Source organism: Trachurus japonicus, chromosome 5, assembly GCF_045865225.1.
Source record: "Trachurus japonicus isolate A0001 chromosome 5, Traja_1.0".
In the NCBI taxonomy this organism is placed as follows: domain Eukaryota; kingdom Metazoa; phylum Chordata; class Actinopteri; order Carangiformes; family Carangidae; genus Trachurus; species Trachurus japonicus.
This window is the reverse complement of record NC_140911.1, coordinates 18,574,171-18,591,371: the sequence shown is the minus strand read 5'-3', so window position 1 is coordinate 18,591,371 and position 17,201 is coordinate 18,574,171. Positions and strand designations below refer to the sequence as shown.

The 17,201-nt window shown below is 40.8% G+C and overlaps 1 protein-coding gene across 1 annotated transcript; it reads right to left on the bottom strand.

The window, feature by feature from the left end:
- Positions 1-3,563: 3,563 nt before the first annotated feature.
- drc2 (dynein regulatory complex subunit 2) lies at positions 3,564-9,475 on the bottom strand. The gene is made up of 9 exons (XM_085778032.1): positions 9,384-9,475; positions 8,354-8,538; positions 7,835-8,002; positions 7,560-7,729; positions 6,163-6,313; positions 5,933-6,064; positions 4,876-5,094; positions 4,659-4,790; positions 3,564-3,904 (listed from the first exon to the last, which is right to left on the bottom strand). Exons 2-9 carry the CDS (start codon positions 8,489-8,491, stop codon positions 3,602-3,604), a joined length of 1,413 nt encoding a protein of 470 aa, XP_085634158.1. The 5' UTR covers positions 8,492-8,538; positions 9,384-9,475; the 3' UTR covers positions 3,564-3,601.
- Positions 9,476-17,201: the final 7,726 nt, after the last annotated feature.

Genomic DNA, 17,201 nt, shown 5'->3' with positions numbered 1-17,201 from the left:
ATCATATAAAAAATGATGTACATCAATATGTTATGAAATAAAGTACGAGGAATCGAATAAATAGAAAAACTGTACCAAATTAAATATGCATAATGTGTCAACTGTGTCATGAAACTTGTGCAACTTGTTACCTGCTCTTGAGCTCAGTGAAGGATCTGTAGAGGCTTTTCTCATCCCACTCATACTCCGTGATCTCATTGTCGTGGTTGATGACAGCGAAGGCGTAAACCAGGTGAGTACACAACAAGGGATCCACGTTTTCAGGCAGGAATCTCCCAACACCAGTTCTGTACTGGGACCAGTTGGTAAAATAACAAACTAGTTTGGTTGCAGTTGCTGGATCGAGGGGAGACAACAAACTACATTAGTCCACAGTGCTTCAGGTCTGAACATGAGCTCCCATCCCTGATTTTAGAAAATGCTGCTCACCAATGTGAATGACGAGCTGCAGAGCCACTGCAAGAGGCACACAGTAGTTCACATGTGATCACAGCTACATGAGTATGGTATGAGCGCAGTATAATGAAAGGATGGTCAGCAGCATATAACATGTGGAGACTCACCTGTTATATTTCCAATGACTGTGTTCATCTTAGCTTGCTGTGCCCTCCTCCTGCAGGTGTCATGGTGTGGCTCCTCACACTGAGAACAGAGAGGGGCATTTGCACTCAGTGTAACGTCACTCCATTTACGCAGCTCACGTTACTATGAGTCACATGGTTTGAAATGAATATCTTCACCTGATATTCTCGACTTAAAACATCTATGATGATTGTGATGATACTTATGTAAGTAAGATCACTCCTCTGATTCTGCTACAAAAAAAGAGCAGTAAGAGTAATCCACAAGGCAGGTAATAGAGATCCCTCAAATAGATTTTTTATTTCTGCAGGTTTGTTGAAAATGGCTGATATAATAGAATTACAGACCCTAAAAATAATGTTTAAAGCAAAGAACAGATCATTACCAGAACATTTACAAAGCTTGTTTAAACTGGAGGAAGGGGACAACAGACTGAAGCTTGATTGTAAACATACATTTGCAAGGCTAAGCTTAAAACAAATGTGTATTTCTGTTGCAGGTGTAAAACTATGGCATTCACAAAGCAAGGAATTGAAAAGTTGTACAAGTATGTCTCAGTTTAAGAAAATGTTTAAAAAAGAAAAGATAAGTATCTACAAAAAAGAAGAAGGAGAAAGAGAAAAAGAAGGGAAAAAAAGAAAAAGATAGATAGACGAGTGGTGTTTACCGTTATTTTGTTTGTTTGTTTTCTTGTCGTTACTGTGTTTCATCATCTTTAATATTTTGAAAAAGAGAATAATACTGGTATTATAAGTTTTTTCTTCATCCTGCTCCTTTTCGTTCATGGTGAAAATGTGTACACAATGTATATGTGCAACTATGTGAGAACCATGAATGAAATAAATCAAAAAAATGAAAATGAAATGAATTATGATGAGTGAATAATGCTGTGAACGCAGCCTGAAATCACATCACATGCCGCAGGTTGGATGATTTATACCTGAACACTATTAGGAACATTTTCCTTTGAATGTATGAGTCACTTTTATTAAGCTTAGATGAATGTTTCTTTCCAACTTGTTTTGAACTAGTGAATAATGTGTTAGCGTGTTTAGTTCAATTGCATGCTGGCTTGTTTTATATAAGCTGAACTTTTTGTGAATATTCCAAGAACAGGAACGTATTTGATTCCAGTCTGTCCTATGAGTGAGATCATAAATGAAAACGTCTGAAAATGATATCTACTGTAGGAGAGAGAGATGGAACAACATCAGGGTGTGATGATAATAATAATAATATAATAATAATGATAACTGATCCTGACAGGAAGGACTGGATCAGTATTCTGACTGACCCACTTCCAGGTTTTCACCCCAGGTCTTTTTGACATGAAATCTGTGTTGGAAACTCAACTCTGAAGCATCCCAGCATCTGTTATATCCATCAGTGTCATGATGATATGTTGTTGCTGACAGTGTTGGATGGACAAAGACTGGCAGGACAAAGGACACGTCAGACTGAAGTGTTGTGCTCGGACCTCGGGGCTGAACCTGCAGGATGAACTGCAGAGACAGAAGAGCTGCTGTTTCCATGACATCACCATGATGATCTGACAGCCGCGACAGGTACGGCCTGAGATTCATCCGTCACTCAGGGTGAATCACTGTCACAGACTCTGAGCTCAGTGCCCTCATGTTCCTCTGGGACTGTGACACTGATCATATCTTACTGTGTGGTGGGAAATGAAGACAGAACAAGATCAAAACAGGAAGAAGGTGTTAAAGCAGAAGTAAGTGATATGTTTGTGTTAATATAAGTCTTAAATAGTTATATCTTCCGACAGCAATCACTTACATAGAGTGTTTGGACCGAAACACGGGTCTGTCAGTCACTCTGCTCTGCTCTGAGCCGAGGAGAAATCATTTATCGTATCCTACAGTTTTTATCCAATGAGGAGAGAGAACGGTATAAAGGGGCAGTCCTCTCTGTGTGTGCAGCCAAGGGACGCCGTGAATGTGGTGACGTAGGGACGAGGACCAATAGATCCATGACGAGGGCGGGGGCTGCTAACTCCATCGGCTGACAAGACGTTATGGTGCATTCAAGGCAACTCGTAACTCGTGTTTTTCCGACCTGTGAAGTCGTACCAGTTCGATCTGGTACGACTTCACGGGTCGGAAGTTACGAGTGGCCGTTATAGTGACTTTCACAGGTAAAATAGGTCGGAAAAACAGGAGTGGGTTGCCTGCAATCGTAAGTTGTGACTTGAAGCTGTAATTTACGGTTTCAAAAGCCTGCCTGGAACGCAGCATTAGCCAAAACGACCGGATCGCTTACTTCTGCTTTAAGGAAGCTGAAATATTCATGTTAAAAAACAACTGATCCTCAAAATATTTTGATAGTAAAATTACATTTTTCAGACACACAGATGAGAGGAAAATCAACTTTATTTGACTTCAGCAGCAAGGTCTCATGATATCTCACAACAATAACTTTCTGTTTCAGATCCTGGTCTAGTTTCACTACTGCAGACGCCACTGTCCAGCTGCAGATGTTTAGAGGGACTTAAAGGGGAAACCAGTAATTCATTAATTAATTAAAAAGTTGACTCACAACCATGTCCACTTACTGTAGGAAGTGTTTAACATTTCACATAATTGGTGGTGCTGTCATCTTTGTTATACAGCATCTGTATAGAGTCACTGTTTGGACTGGAGGCTGGCTACTTTTCTGGAGTAAATCATCATCGATATTAACCACGTTTGAAAATCAGACATTATATTTCAGCCAATTATCCAGTAAAATGATGAAAGTTGATTCATTTTAGAGGTTTTGGTGCAAACTTTGGACTAGTTATGAGTCAATCTAACCTAATTCTAACTTCATCAGGTAGAATAAGAGTTTTACAATGAATGTAATCATAAGTAATTTACGGTAAATTATTGCCACACATTAGTAGTCAAATGAAAAAGTATAAATTTTTCATCCAGAGCTTTTAAAACTATTTATCAAAAAAAGCCAATCATCAGGAAGGCAGAGTTCTCTGGTTGATGTCTGAGTGTTGTGTTTAATAGGCGACTCAGGGTTTTTTCTGAGAAACTGTATGTTTGACAGTTTGCACAACCCTGATGACATCGTGGCGCCTGTTGGCGTCCGGTGGGGCCGTCGTGGTCGGGGCCCTGGACACAGTGAGCAGTGCATGATGGGCGTCGAGGGCTTGGTCGCTGACGCTCATGTCGTCCACCTGATGACGGAGTTGAAGCCTCAGCTGCTGGTTCTGTCGGCTCAGGTCTCCTCTCTGCCTCTTCAGGGCGTCTCGAAGCAGCACAGCCGTGTTCATGCGTCGCATCAACTGCTGCAGCTCTGGAAACTCAGACGACTCCTGCAAAGAGAGACAGAGAGCTCAGTGGAGTCTGTCTGTCAGTCTGTCTCAGGGCCGGCCCTAGCATTTTGGTGGCCCCCTAAACAAGATTTTTGTTTGTGGCCCTGCACTCGAAGCGCAAACACCAAATCTGGTTAAAACTGAATACAGACGTGTTTATGCCCTCTGAGGTTTGAGGCCATTTTCTCAACTTTTACATATTTTCTTAAATTCATCTTTTCAAGATACTTGCAGATGTAACAATACTCAAGTGTTTTATGTCTAAATATTATTAGTATTATTAGTAAGCACACTGAGGCCAGTTTGCCCTAACACTGTATAAAGAAATAATTTAGGCCAAATGCTGGAAATTTGAGGTCTGCTTTTTGAAAAATTTCAAATCTCTTGTGAAAACACACCTTCAGTCATGAGAATGAACTGTTTTTGGTGCTTGAAATAGGATATGAATACAGTAGCTAATATATAGCCTAAGTGTAGAAAACAAGTCTAAAATGAAATTTTGTAAGATTGCTTTTTGAGCACAAATGTTCTGCCGTTCTATTTTCACGAAATGTCTCAAATGTGAGATAAAAGAAGCTGAATATTGACTTCACATTACATATAAAGCTCATAGCGTGCATGACTTGAATGAACCCCAGTACCTTTCTGATCATGTGGCCCCCCACCTAACGGCTGTGGCCCTAAACAACCACATAGAGTGTTTATGCCAGGGGCCGACCCTGGTCTGTCTGTCCATCTGTCTGTGGCAGCCTACCTTTGCAGGTTCCTCTTTCTCATTCACAGATCTGTGAATCTGTGATGATGATAGTGATGATGATATCAGGACCTTTTCGTGCTTCCTCTCTAGCTTCTGACACATTTCAGCGACACGTAAAATCCTCTCCCCCTGAAGCAGCAGCAGAGCACAGAGTGAGAACAGATGCACCACATGGTTGTAGCTTTGACAGCAGACACTCAGTGACAGATTTCACCTTAGCGATCACTGCCTGCAGTTTCCTGATGGCGCTGCTGCTCTGTACGGTGATCTGGGTGAGCTGCTTCCTGGCCGTAGAGCGACCCTCACTCAACCGCTGGCGAAGCTGGTCGGTCTTTTTATTCACCTCGCTGCTGGTGGCTGTCAGGTGTCGTTCTTCTGCATCGTGGTCCGTCTGACTGGAGTTCAACTTCTCCCTCATCTGCATGACTGAGTCCTGACGGAGCAAAGTCACAAAGAGACAAAAAAATACAGATCCTGTGTCACAACTTGAGTTAAAACTGTGTTGACTGGTACAGCCAACAGAACATTTCATTGTCCAGATGATCAAGACAGTCCAGAGGGACTAAACTCTTCACAGCTTCACAGTGAAGATCAACCAGAAGAGAACAGATGGTGTGACATTATCAACTAGCCACATCAGTGCACACACAGCAACCAGAAGCTGTTTCTATGTGTATATGAACAAACACTTTACTCTGTTTATGAGGAGGCTGATGGGCTTAATCTTAATTTCAGTGTTTTACAAGTTTTGAAGTCAAAAATGTAGGAGAGTGCTGAAAGGATGATGTGTTGTTGTAGTCCAACCCTTAAATTAGCATCAGCCTGGTTCCCTCCACTGAAAGCCAGTGGGATTTTTCCATTGTCTTCCATTGTCAGTTCATGATCCTGAGAACAGGATTTGTTAAGCAGGATCATCTCAGTGAAACAGCCCAAATGCAATTAGCCAAAGTAAAGATCACAGTCACATGACTTCAGTGTCATTTCAACTAAACTTTAGCTTCTAGTTTGATTCAGCTCTGAGCTCTTCTACAGAAATATTTGCTCTGACAGAGTTAATGACAACCTCTGTAGTCTCATTAGCCACAAGCCTTTTTTAACCTACATAACAGTTTAAATAATCAGGACTGGACTATCTATTGATGTATTTTATGTCACAAAATAAACCATGAAAACAGCTGGTTTTAACATCAGACCACCTCATTCCTGCAGAACTACAGTATATGGACATAATAACATAACAATACAGATATACATTCTGCTTCTGCACTGACCTGCAGCTCTTTAACCTCCTTCATTTTTTCAGTTGTTGTCTGAAAGTAATGCTGTTCTGTGGCAACCAGGTTTTCCACCTCTTCTTGTTTTTTGTGAGTCTCCTCCTTCTCCTCCAGCAATCCGTTGCCATCCTGAATCCAGACAGTGAGAGGAAGAGACAGGACACACGAATCAGAGACTCAGTCATTTACCTTACATAGAGAGGCTGAGAACTGGTTCTGTGAGATACCCTGTCTTCTAGAGCGCCCTTGTATGCTGCAATGCTGGCACTATAGAGACTGTTGATTTCAGCCATCACTTCTTTGTGTTGCCGCTCCAAGGTGAACGTTGCACCTTCCAGGTCAGTTCGCCGCTGCTGAGAGCGTGCTGACATCTGCTTCCTGAAACACACACAGTTTGCTCACAGATTCTGATCAGAAAGCAGCAGTGGATAATATGGATTTGGTGTCACCGTCACCTGTACAAAACCAACAACATAAACCCTACTTCCCCTTTGTTACTGTATGTAGTTGTGGTTTGGGTCTCTCTCTTTTTTTAGATTTTTAGTAAGAAATTTGTGGCTTTTTGTCATTGTTTTGTGTCTTTATAGTCATTCTGTGCCGCTTTGTTGTCACTGAGCCCTATTTTACACAGAGCACAAGTGCCTTTGCTAGTGTCAGACCAACAAAGTTCTCAGCTGCCTCAGACAGCACCGTGCCGACAGTATGCTTGACCACAACTCATTTAGAGACAATCCCAGCAAATTTAGAAAATGACAGCTGCAGCGGTCTGAAATGAAAGCAAAAACACTTACGTATTATGATTTGTGTTTTTTGATGCTACTTTGCGCTGGTTTTAAAGCAGAAGTAAGCGATCCGGTGGTTTTGGCTAATGCTGCGTTCCAGGCAGGCTTTTGAAACCGTAAGTTATGGCTTCAAGTCACGACTTACGACTTTGTAGCGTTCCAGGCAACCCGCAACTCGCGTTTCTCCGACCTGTTTTACCTGTGAAAGTCACTATAACGGCCACTCGTAACTTCTGACCCGTGAACTCGTACCAGATCGAACTGGTACGACTTCACAGGTCGGAAAAACACGAGTTACGGGCTGCCTTGAACGCACCATAACTTCTTGTCAGCCGACGGAGTTAGCAGCCCCCGCCCTCGTCATGGATCTATTGGTCCTCGTCCCTACGTCACCACATTCGGGCACATCCCTTGGCTGCACACACAGAGAGGACTGCCCCTTTATGCCGTTCTCTCTCCTCATTGGATAAAACTTGTAGGATACAAGAAAAGTTTTCTCCTGGGCTCAGAGCAGAGCAGAGTGACTGACAGACCCGTGTTTCAGTCCAAACACTCTATGTAAGTGATTGCTGTCGGAAGATAGAACTATTTAAGACTTATATTAACACAAAAATATCGCTTACTTCTGCTTTAAGTTGGGCTCATGGTGTGATGCAGATCCACAGTCTTTCTTGAAGCTTAATGAGACTGAATGCATATTTCAAGCGATGGTACATATCCTGTGATGGAAATTTCCTTTTTTCAGGTGTGGCAGGAGCCTTCACTATAAAACGCATGTAGCAAAAGCTAAATCATGAGTAAATCATCTGTGTTCAGGGGATGCTGCAGGTCCTCTGACTCACCCCTCGGAGTTGAACCTGGAGCTGAGCTGCTGCATGCCGTGCTCACAGTGCTGCTGCACAAACGTCATATGACTTTCGTGCAGAGCCCACAGACGCTCCAAATGCTGCAGGTGAACCCGCCGCTCACAAGCCGACTGCCGCTCCTTCTCCTGCAGGTCACGCAGCAGGTCCTGCACAGCAACAAAACCAAACAAACAGTGAGTTGTTGTTTGCTGAGAGCCGAGAGGTTATTTCCAGCATGAAGAACAGGTTGGATCTTGCAGCAAGTTGCTCACCTTGATGATGCTGTCCATGTTCTCCAGCTGCCTCTCAAATGTCTGACCAGAGGTGGCGATTTCCTGGCGAAGCTCAGGGTCTCGAGTCTGACGGAGAATTGCTCTCCAGCCTTCATTGAGCTTCCGCAGGTTCTCTGCAGTGTTCTTCTCCTCCTTCTCCAACTTGTCCTGATTCACATAGAGAACAGTCAAGTGTTCAATTCATTTCACATTTTGTTCGGCTGCTTGTTACAGTAAAGCCCCTGTACAGACTTTTCATTTAGTGTTGATTTTGGCGGCCCCCCTGTGGACGAAAGCGGCGGAATGAAGACTGCATTTCCCACTGTCATGAAGACGTTTGTCTGGCCGGCGCGTGTAGATTTGTTTTGGAAACGTCGGAAAGAAGACGGGACTTGTTTTTTTGTTTTGTTTTTTGCAGCGTAATGTATCTATTTGTATCGTTTCTCTTCTCCTTACACCTCTATCCATCACATCTATCATTATGTCTGCTGTCTATCTTGACTGAGATTAATGAGTTACCTTCAGAAACTGGGCGAGTGTCTCCTCTCTCTTCTTGGCCATCTCCTCCTCAGCCTGAGCTCTCTGCTGCAGGAACTCCAGCCTCTCCATCCTCCCACCACCCTTACCTCCTCCACCTTTCTTGGCTTTCTTCGGCATGGCCCCCCCCTTTCCTCCTCGTAAGGTCACTCTGCTGGTGGTAATGTCTGATGATGAAAAACAGAATTTCACCATTTCAATTAAAGCTTTTTTAGGTGGAAACTTAGTTGGAAAAGTTGAAGTCTGACCACTGACATATAGTAAGGTTATAAGCTTAACAGGCTAGTTCAAATATAAGTTACGATGGTTCCTGAGCAGGGACAGCAAGTAGGTCTCTGACTTACAGTAGCCTATATTAGTTAGAAAGAATAAGCCTGGGTTTTCCTTAGTCTCCTTTATCTGCTTTGATGGAATAAGGGCCAGATGACCTTGGCTAGCCTGCAGACGGTGTTAAATATTTTCAGATTAAGACTAGTCTGTCTTAATTTTTTATTTTTGTTTAGTTCTATTATGTTATGTTAGATTGATCTGAACATTAAAAGTCAGAGTTCTTCAACAGGGGGTCCGTGTAGGTGCTGCAGGGGGGTCATGGAATTTTTGGTTGATAAGACAATGTTTTATATATTTTAGTTTCCACATTTATGTTATGTTTGAATAGCTTGTCTGGATGATTATCATGCAGCTGACAGACATTATGCTATGTGTACACGGGGTAGCCTACTGGACCCCGTTTAATTTAATACACTTTTTTTTAATATATATATAGTAGGAGTCCCTGCTCCATCTCTCCGTCAGTTTTGGGGCCCTTGACCTGAAAAATGTTGAAGACAAGATGGTCTAAGACCCTGTAGCACCAACAGGACAGAACAGGAGAACTATGGTTTTCTTCCACATTATGGAACTCATGTTGAAATGTTAAAAAGCTTTTAACGCAATAAACGGTCATGTTTGCACGCTAGACGGTGTTAGACACGTTAACATATTGTATTATTAAACCAATCTTTAAACTCACCAGTGGAAACGGAGAGAAAAACATCTGGAGACCTGTCAGACTTCTGCAGGCTGGAGCAGCAGCCGGTGTGTTGGTCTCCGGTCTCCACAGCAACGACCCCCCCTCGTCACAGCCTCGTCACATCCGTCGAGCCACGACGTGACCCCCCCTGTTGTTATTATTCATTCATTTATTCACAAAGTTCAGCGGTTGGAAACCATATACCGGTAGGCTACATTGTGTAATATAATTTAGTTAGTTAGTTAGTTTAAGTTTATTTCGGACATGTTAAAAGAAATAAAACATAATACAGAAATGGACAGACATAACATATAAAAACTTTGCAAAAACAACATATGAACAAAAAATATATATATATAATAAAAAATAAATAAATAAATAATTGAAAATAAAAGTAATTTGATTTTTTTGTTTTGTTTGTTTGTTTCATATCCGAAAAGGAGTGGGAAGAAGTAAAACTTATTTACTCCCACCCCTTGTTCATAAATTATCTATCAAGTTATCTAGTCATTATTACTTGAATTTATCTTGTCTAGTCATTATAATCTATACAGTAAGTTAATTTATGAGTTATTTAACTGGATTTATTCTATATTCTTATATTTATATTTATATACATATAGATTTATTCTAACATATGATTACTAATCTTTATAGTCATGTAGCCTACATATAAAAACATATACAAACACATTCATACATACAAAGACAAAGTAACATGAACCGAGCAATAAATAAACTAAGTCGGTAAATAATACCCAAATAAATAATAATAAGCACCTTGTGGTTGTCAGACACCCTCAAGAATCAAGAAGAGGAATAAACAACATTTTGTATAAGGCTACAGCAAAATAGAGAGCTGGAGGCTACAGACTGTGATCAAAGGAGCCATTGGTTTAACAGTTAGGCTATATGCACCTCATGAAAGCAATGGTCTTAGCATAATAATGTAGGCCTGCCCTGTGACAACAGACCGGTGAGGGTTAAAATGGTCAACGAACGGTAAGGGTCTGAAATACACAGCCTACTTCAGAGTAGGCTAATCTGTGCTTGTTAAAATATAGAAGTAGGCTACTTGTCTTAATAGGTTTGATTAACATTTTAGCTTATGATGACTTCAAAAAGAAGCAGTCGGCGGATACTTTACGGAGCTGGAGACGCGCTATGTAAACAGCCTCTGCACCTGTTCCTCCTCTGTGCCAGCAGGTGGAGCAGTTTCATCAAGATCAATACTTTGAGTTGAAGTACAGCTTTTTCCCCTGCAGAGATGATGATGATGATGATGATGTTAGAAACATACCTGCATACATCCATCAGTGTCATGATGACATGGATCGTTGAGCTCAGACCTCACCATATATAGCTCTAACATGTCTAAGTAGCTTTTACTTTGAACTCTGGGTTCACTTTCTCCTTGCAGTCATATAATAATAGATGTATTTAATACTTACACCAAGGCTTCTTGTTGCATTGACGCTTAACTTGTGTGTTGCTTTTGATAGAATTGGCTCCCACATGAGTAAATGTGATTATAAGTGACCAAGACTGGAAGAGCTGAGACTTTAAATAATTTTCATCTCAATAAATATTAGGTCCACATTGGTTTTGTTACATTATTCTTTCTACAAAAATATACTGATGATTCAGCCATGGTCGGCCCTATTACAAAGAGAGAAGAGGGGTAAGTGGACAAATTTGTAAAATGGTTTGATGATAACCATTTAATCCTAAATGTTACTAAAACCAAAGAGTTAGTTATCAACTTCCGTAAAAAGCCTGTTCCACTCATCAGTAATTGTCCGATTGAAATAGATCCTCCGATAAATACTTAGGTGAGGAAAATTATATGTAGCCTACAGTGCTGTAAATAAATATAGGGTATTCATGGTATTATGTTTGTACGCTCTGATGAGCTACATCCTTTATCAGAGAATACGCTCTGATGCATAGCCGAAATGCGTCAGTGTGTTTTTGCATGATGTGAGCCAGAATAAATTACATGAAAAGTGATTATTTTGTCTTCACATTTACTAATTACTGTAAGATGTGCTACCATTGCAAGGTTTTTTTGCAAACTTTTTGATTCATTCACTCTGATTTACTTTGTGTTGAAGCACAACCTCTTTTTGTGATCATGTTTTTATTCAGTCATGCAGTTAAAGTGCCAATAATCATTGATTATTCACCTTTATCCTTTTCCTAGACGGACCAACGAGGGCTGGGGGCGGAGACAGATAAAAATTATTAGGTCATCATAAAATATCAAAAGGAAAAACACTTGATTTATGGTGTTATGATGTTTCGTGTTGCATGAAGGTCCAGTTCACTGTTTATCTGTTGTACCTGTAATCAGTTCACTGTATATTTTGTTTCTCAGAGTGATAGTGAGCTCATGACTCTCACATCTCAACTGACCTTGAGGTTTGCATTTGTTTGCAATAATCTGGATTATTTTACAGTGGTTTCTTAGTGCTGTGACCATAATGTTTCCTCCTGGTGTTAAGAGGCAGAAAATAAGACCAATTTCTGAACTTGTTTTGTTTTTTTGTTTGTGATTTTTACACTTTTGTAAACTAAGCATAACACCTTAGTTGTGTTTAAGAACCTAAAGCAAATCACTGAGACTAAAGATAGAGAGAGAGACTTCTACAATCTGCGTAGAGGCTGATTCAAAAAAACATTCACAAAGAACATAACTACACACTTAACCCTTGGATGCATGAGCTACCAATACCTACACTCTTCCATGAGTGGGGTCAAAAATGACCCCAATTAGAATCAATGCGTTTTTGCAATAAATGTCTTTAATTTTGGTTAAAGATGATGATTTTCATTCTATTTTGGTCAACAAAAGAGTGATTTCATTTTTGACATGTTCATTTGTCACTTTTTATTCACATTTGATCACAAAACAATCAATCAGGTATCAAAAATCTCAAAATCCATTGATTGAGTGTCCGTCTGTCTGTTTGACTATGGAGGACAAACAGAGAACATTCAGTAGGTCCGGGGACCATAACACTGTCCACGCATATGTAAACACACAAACTTCTCTCTTCTCCCTGTGTGCAGCAGGATCATTTGTCGGGCAAGGTCCTCAGGAATCCTAGCTGGCCTGCTATAGCAGCCATGATACTTTAGATGAGAAAACATAAAAAGGACAATGTTTGAATAGCACACAAAACTACTGTATAAATTAATATGTAGCTATGTAAGTAAATGTCTGTGCATTTATATGTAAGTAAACAGACATACATTGCACACACACACACACACACACACGCACACACACACCATATACATCACATCAATAATCAATAATCGTAGCTACTACGGGTTAGCTTTTATTACAGGGAAGTTATAGGTATATTGAGAGTCTCACTCTCTACACAACAAATGCAGTAATGTAACTACTTTACTATACTAGCTAACATCAAAGTACTAACATTACTTTGCAGTTAGCTAAATAGTGCCTACTTTGTAACAACAAAGTAGGCTAATTTGATGACAATAATACTAATGTTATACTCTATCACAGAAAAGTCATGGATGTGGAAAATAAGTTCATAAATGAAGATAATACTTACATGTATGTTGCTGTGTAAAAATGACCTCCTGGGTGGTGAGACTGCTAACATCAGATGTGTAAGTGGGACAGTAACAGATACTTATCAGTAGGTGACGTCACGGTGTGTTCCACCTGGCCGCCGCCATGCTGGGTACCGAACACTGAGTTAACCTCTATTCAGCTCAGTGCAGCCACATCCTCTCTGACTAGAAGACTGCTGCCTGATGTAGTTTGGATATGGATATTTCTCATTTTGATGGCCTTGCCTTGAAAGCACACACCTCCAGCACCTTTCTGCTGAGACGATCTTTGACAGCGCGGTGCGCCGCTCTCTCTCCCGTTAAAACTTAATCTAGCTCACCCAGCGGACCTCTCTCTCTCTCTCCTCGTCTCTCTCTCTCTCTCGCTCACTGTCTCTCTCCTGTTACTTATATGTGTTTAACCAAATACACGAAAAGCCAAATCAAATCAAAAATGCGTAGCCCACTTCTTTTTTCTTTTTTAACTCACAGACATTTTCATAAAGTAATAAAATATCTGGACATTTTGCCATCGTTAACATTGAGACAAAAGGCTGCAGGAATGGAAGAAGAATTCGGCAAATCATCTTATCACGCAAAAAGGCACAACAAACAGGTTTTGCACAATGGTTTGCACAAATAAGTCTTAATATGCGCAACACCTTCTCATCACAATCCACACCATCTACACAGCTACGTTATCAGCTGTTATTAAAACCCAACTCATCAGGACGCGATGACCACCACTCACATTAAACAAACCGTTAACTATTAATCCACACTCAAACCGAGGCAGCAATAGTGTTAACTGTACTCAACAAGCTGTTATTACAAGGTTTACAACAGATATGACAGACAACCTGGGCCGTGTGTGTGTGTGTGTGTGCGCGCGTGTGCGTGTATAAGAAAGGGAGGGAGGGAGGGAGGGAGAGAAAGTAGGTAAAAGCTGCTAGCTGTTAGCTACCGTAGCTCAGGCGTCGGTCTCCCGTCAGGTAAAAGCTGCTGTTTATTCCTCAGATGAAGCTCATGTTGAGCCTCTCCGGTACAGTTATCCATCACTGCTGTTGAATAGCTGCTAAACTGCTGGACGCTAAAACCGAGGGGGCGTCTGTGTGTTTACAATTCACGAAAGCAACGTGAACGTACGTGCTGCTCACACTCAGTAGAGTGAGGCAGCCTCCCTTGGCGTAGGCTACATGTCTCCCAAGCTGTTTAATGACGGTAAAAATGAAACAAAGTAAATATCCTGCATAGTTTCTCTTTTCTGTGCTGCGCTGATCAGAGCGGCGTCCCTAGCAACGGTGTATTTTACTTAGCAACGATCTGTTAAACAGGAATAACAGACTGTTAAATGCAAAATCAAGATGTAAATAAATATCAGAAATATCAATAAATTATCGGAATACGACATTCAATAGAGCCATGTAATAAAAAAAGGTTTATCCACTATTTTTGTGAGATTTGATGTCACAGCCCATAGACTGCCTTTGGAAGTCGGTACCCAAGATGGCGCTGTGACCGGCTGCGAACGCTGTGTGACGTCACGTGATATCTATCCATAGATATATATACGTAGATGCCGCATTCGGGCTTGTTTGGAATGTCTCACGGCCGCCATCTTGAGGAGTAGTTCCTCCTGACAAGCAATCAACAGTCAGAGGGTTTGACAGCTGTGAATCTGGCAAAATGCCAAACTTTAGTGCCGCGTACAGATCATCCCATGAAAGAAACGCCAAAACGAAGAGACATGGAATAACTTTTCTCAAGTAATAGGTTGTTTTATATTATATAACTATTATGAACTTGTTGAATTTGATGTAGGTAAGTTATCTGACATAAATGAAACTAACGTAACGTATCATAGGGTGGGATATGTGTTACATTTAGTGCATATACCGGTAGTTAATATATTAATAGTTTGTTATTTTGTTGCCTGTATGTGTAGGCTATTCATTAGATTCACATGACGTCACTGTGTTTCTGCGCCGCCATATTTGTGTCCGAATCAGGGCGATCTGGGCACAGATCACAGCGTCACGTTACCAGAACAAGTGGAGTAGTAGGAGGAAATCAGCAAGAGACCGAAAATTGACGTTATTTGAAAGATGCCAGGATTATATTGTGCTGTTGACTGTGATAGCAGTCGCCAAAAAAAACCCCGGACTGCAGTTTTATTCCATCCCAAAAGACGTAAATTTATAGGCGGAATAAATAGTTGACTGCAGGCAGTCTATCAGTGGCAGCATGGGCTGTGACAAGTCTCACAAAAAGAGGGGATTCACTTTTTTTAAACCTAACTTCTAACCTAACATGGATATATTGAATTCTGTATTTTGATTACTTTCTTATTAATTACTCACTGATTCTGCATTTAGGGTCTTTTATTTCTGTATAACAGACCGTTGCTAAGTAAAACGGGCCGTTGCTAGGGACGCCGCTCTGATCAGCGGAGCAGGGCAGAAGAACTATCAAGGATTTTTACCTTGTGTTTCATTTTTACCAGCTTCAGACTAATTGTGACATTAGAAAAATGACTTGTAGCTTGTTAGAGGGAGAGTGGAGGCTCTCTGCCTCCCTCACCGCTGCTGGAAACCAAACCTGCGATCAGAGCGATCAGAGCGGACAGAGCGGACGGGCCAGCGCAGTGACACAGCTGTGACCAGCTGTGTCTGTGCCACCGCGAGTCCGTGACACAAACGTGTCCCGTATCGTAATCTCTTATGACAGACAGGACGACATAAATGCGCACATCGTAACATTTACATGATAATTCATCAATCTACTGATTGATTATCAAAAGCTCGTTGAAAACAACTACACACGAGTCGACAGGAGGAGGGTGAGGAGCAAACAGCGGAGAAGTGACCGGACTAAGGACTTTGATCAACATTACGTCTCAAATTAATTAATTAATTCATAAACTGTGTAATAAGTGGGATAATATATAGTTTGTCTGTTGTTATAGAGATATAAACCCAGACAGGATGTATGAAACCCTGTCATTTTGTCAAGAAACTGTCATTTCCATCCTGCGGTTTGATGCTGTCATATGAGGAGACCTGTCAAATCGGACACAAATATGGCGGCGGTCCCTTCGACGTGACGTCACTGCAACCCATGAATTAGGCTTATCAGCTGTTTCCCCCGGCTGTGAGTTTGTGGTTGCCATGGTGATGAGGCCAGCGAGTGAGTGTAAACCACTGTAGGCTACCTATATGATTTGTGCTAGGCCATATTAAATCAGTTTCATGGCACTTACATTAACCCTAACTGCTAACGTGAGCTATATAGCTGAATTGTAGTGATTATATTAAAACAAACGGCTTGAAAATCGGTTGAAAATTCAGTCTGCAGATACAGTAAGTAAAAGTTAGACACCTCCTCCTCAAGATGGCGGCGGCGGCGACAATCCGTTCCAATGGGCAGCAGCGTCAGAGGCGGCATCTACGTTTATATATCTATGATATCTATCAATACTGACAGTCAGTGTTGATAAGAATCAAAGGTTCCTAGGAAATTCCATAGGAAATGCTTGGGGTCATTTTTGACCCCGCTTATGGAAGAGTGGGGTAGTGTTACAAAAACTGCAATTTCTTAAAATGTATTAAATATTTTTTTTAAATACAAATGGCCTCATGTCACAAACATGTTTTATGAGGAATACCTGGAATATGAAATTATAATTACTTTTAATTTCAAAGATTTTGAAGAATAACAACGCATGGTGTCATTTTTGACCCCACTTATGCATCTAAGGGTTGCTCTTGCTTCAGTATAAATGAAAACCCACAGGTTTTGATGTTCTGTGTATCATTAAAACTGCTAACTCATTTTTTTTTAAAGCCAAAAAAAGATCAGTCCAGTTTAAAGACACTATGTTTTCTTTGATCAGTAATACAACTTACAAAAGCACAGACCAGCAAAAAGTATATCATGGTATTTAGATGCTTTGTAATTCATTCAAATGTTAAATGTTTGTATTTCTATCACAGCATGACCTTTATTTAATGATCCGAAGTGTGAATAGTTTAGACCAAATGTGTAGCATGTTCAATGCACTTTGTAAGCAACAAGTTACTGTTCAAAGGCACAAGAGTAAGTACTATTAATTGAACACTGGTTCAATCATTTGCTAATTCAGACTAATAAAAGGTGATAGATCCAAATACGTATACAAATATGACAAATGTTATCAGTGAAATGTGGCTTGGTCATTGGACAGGGTTTGCT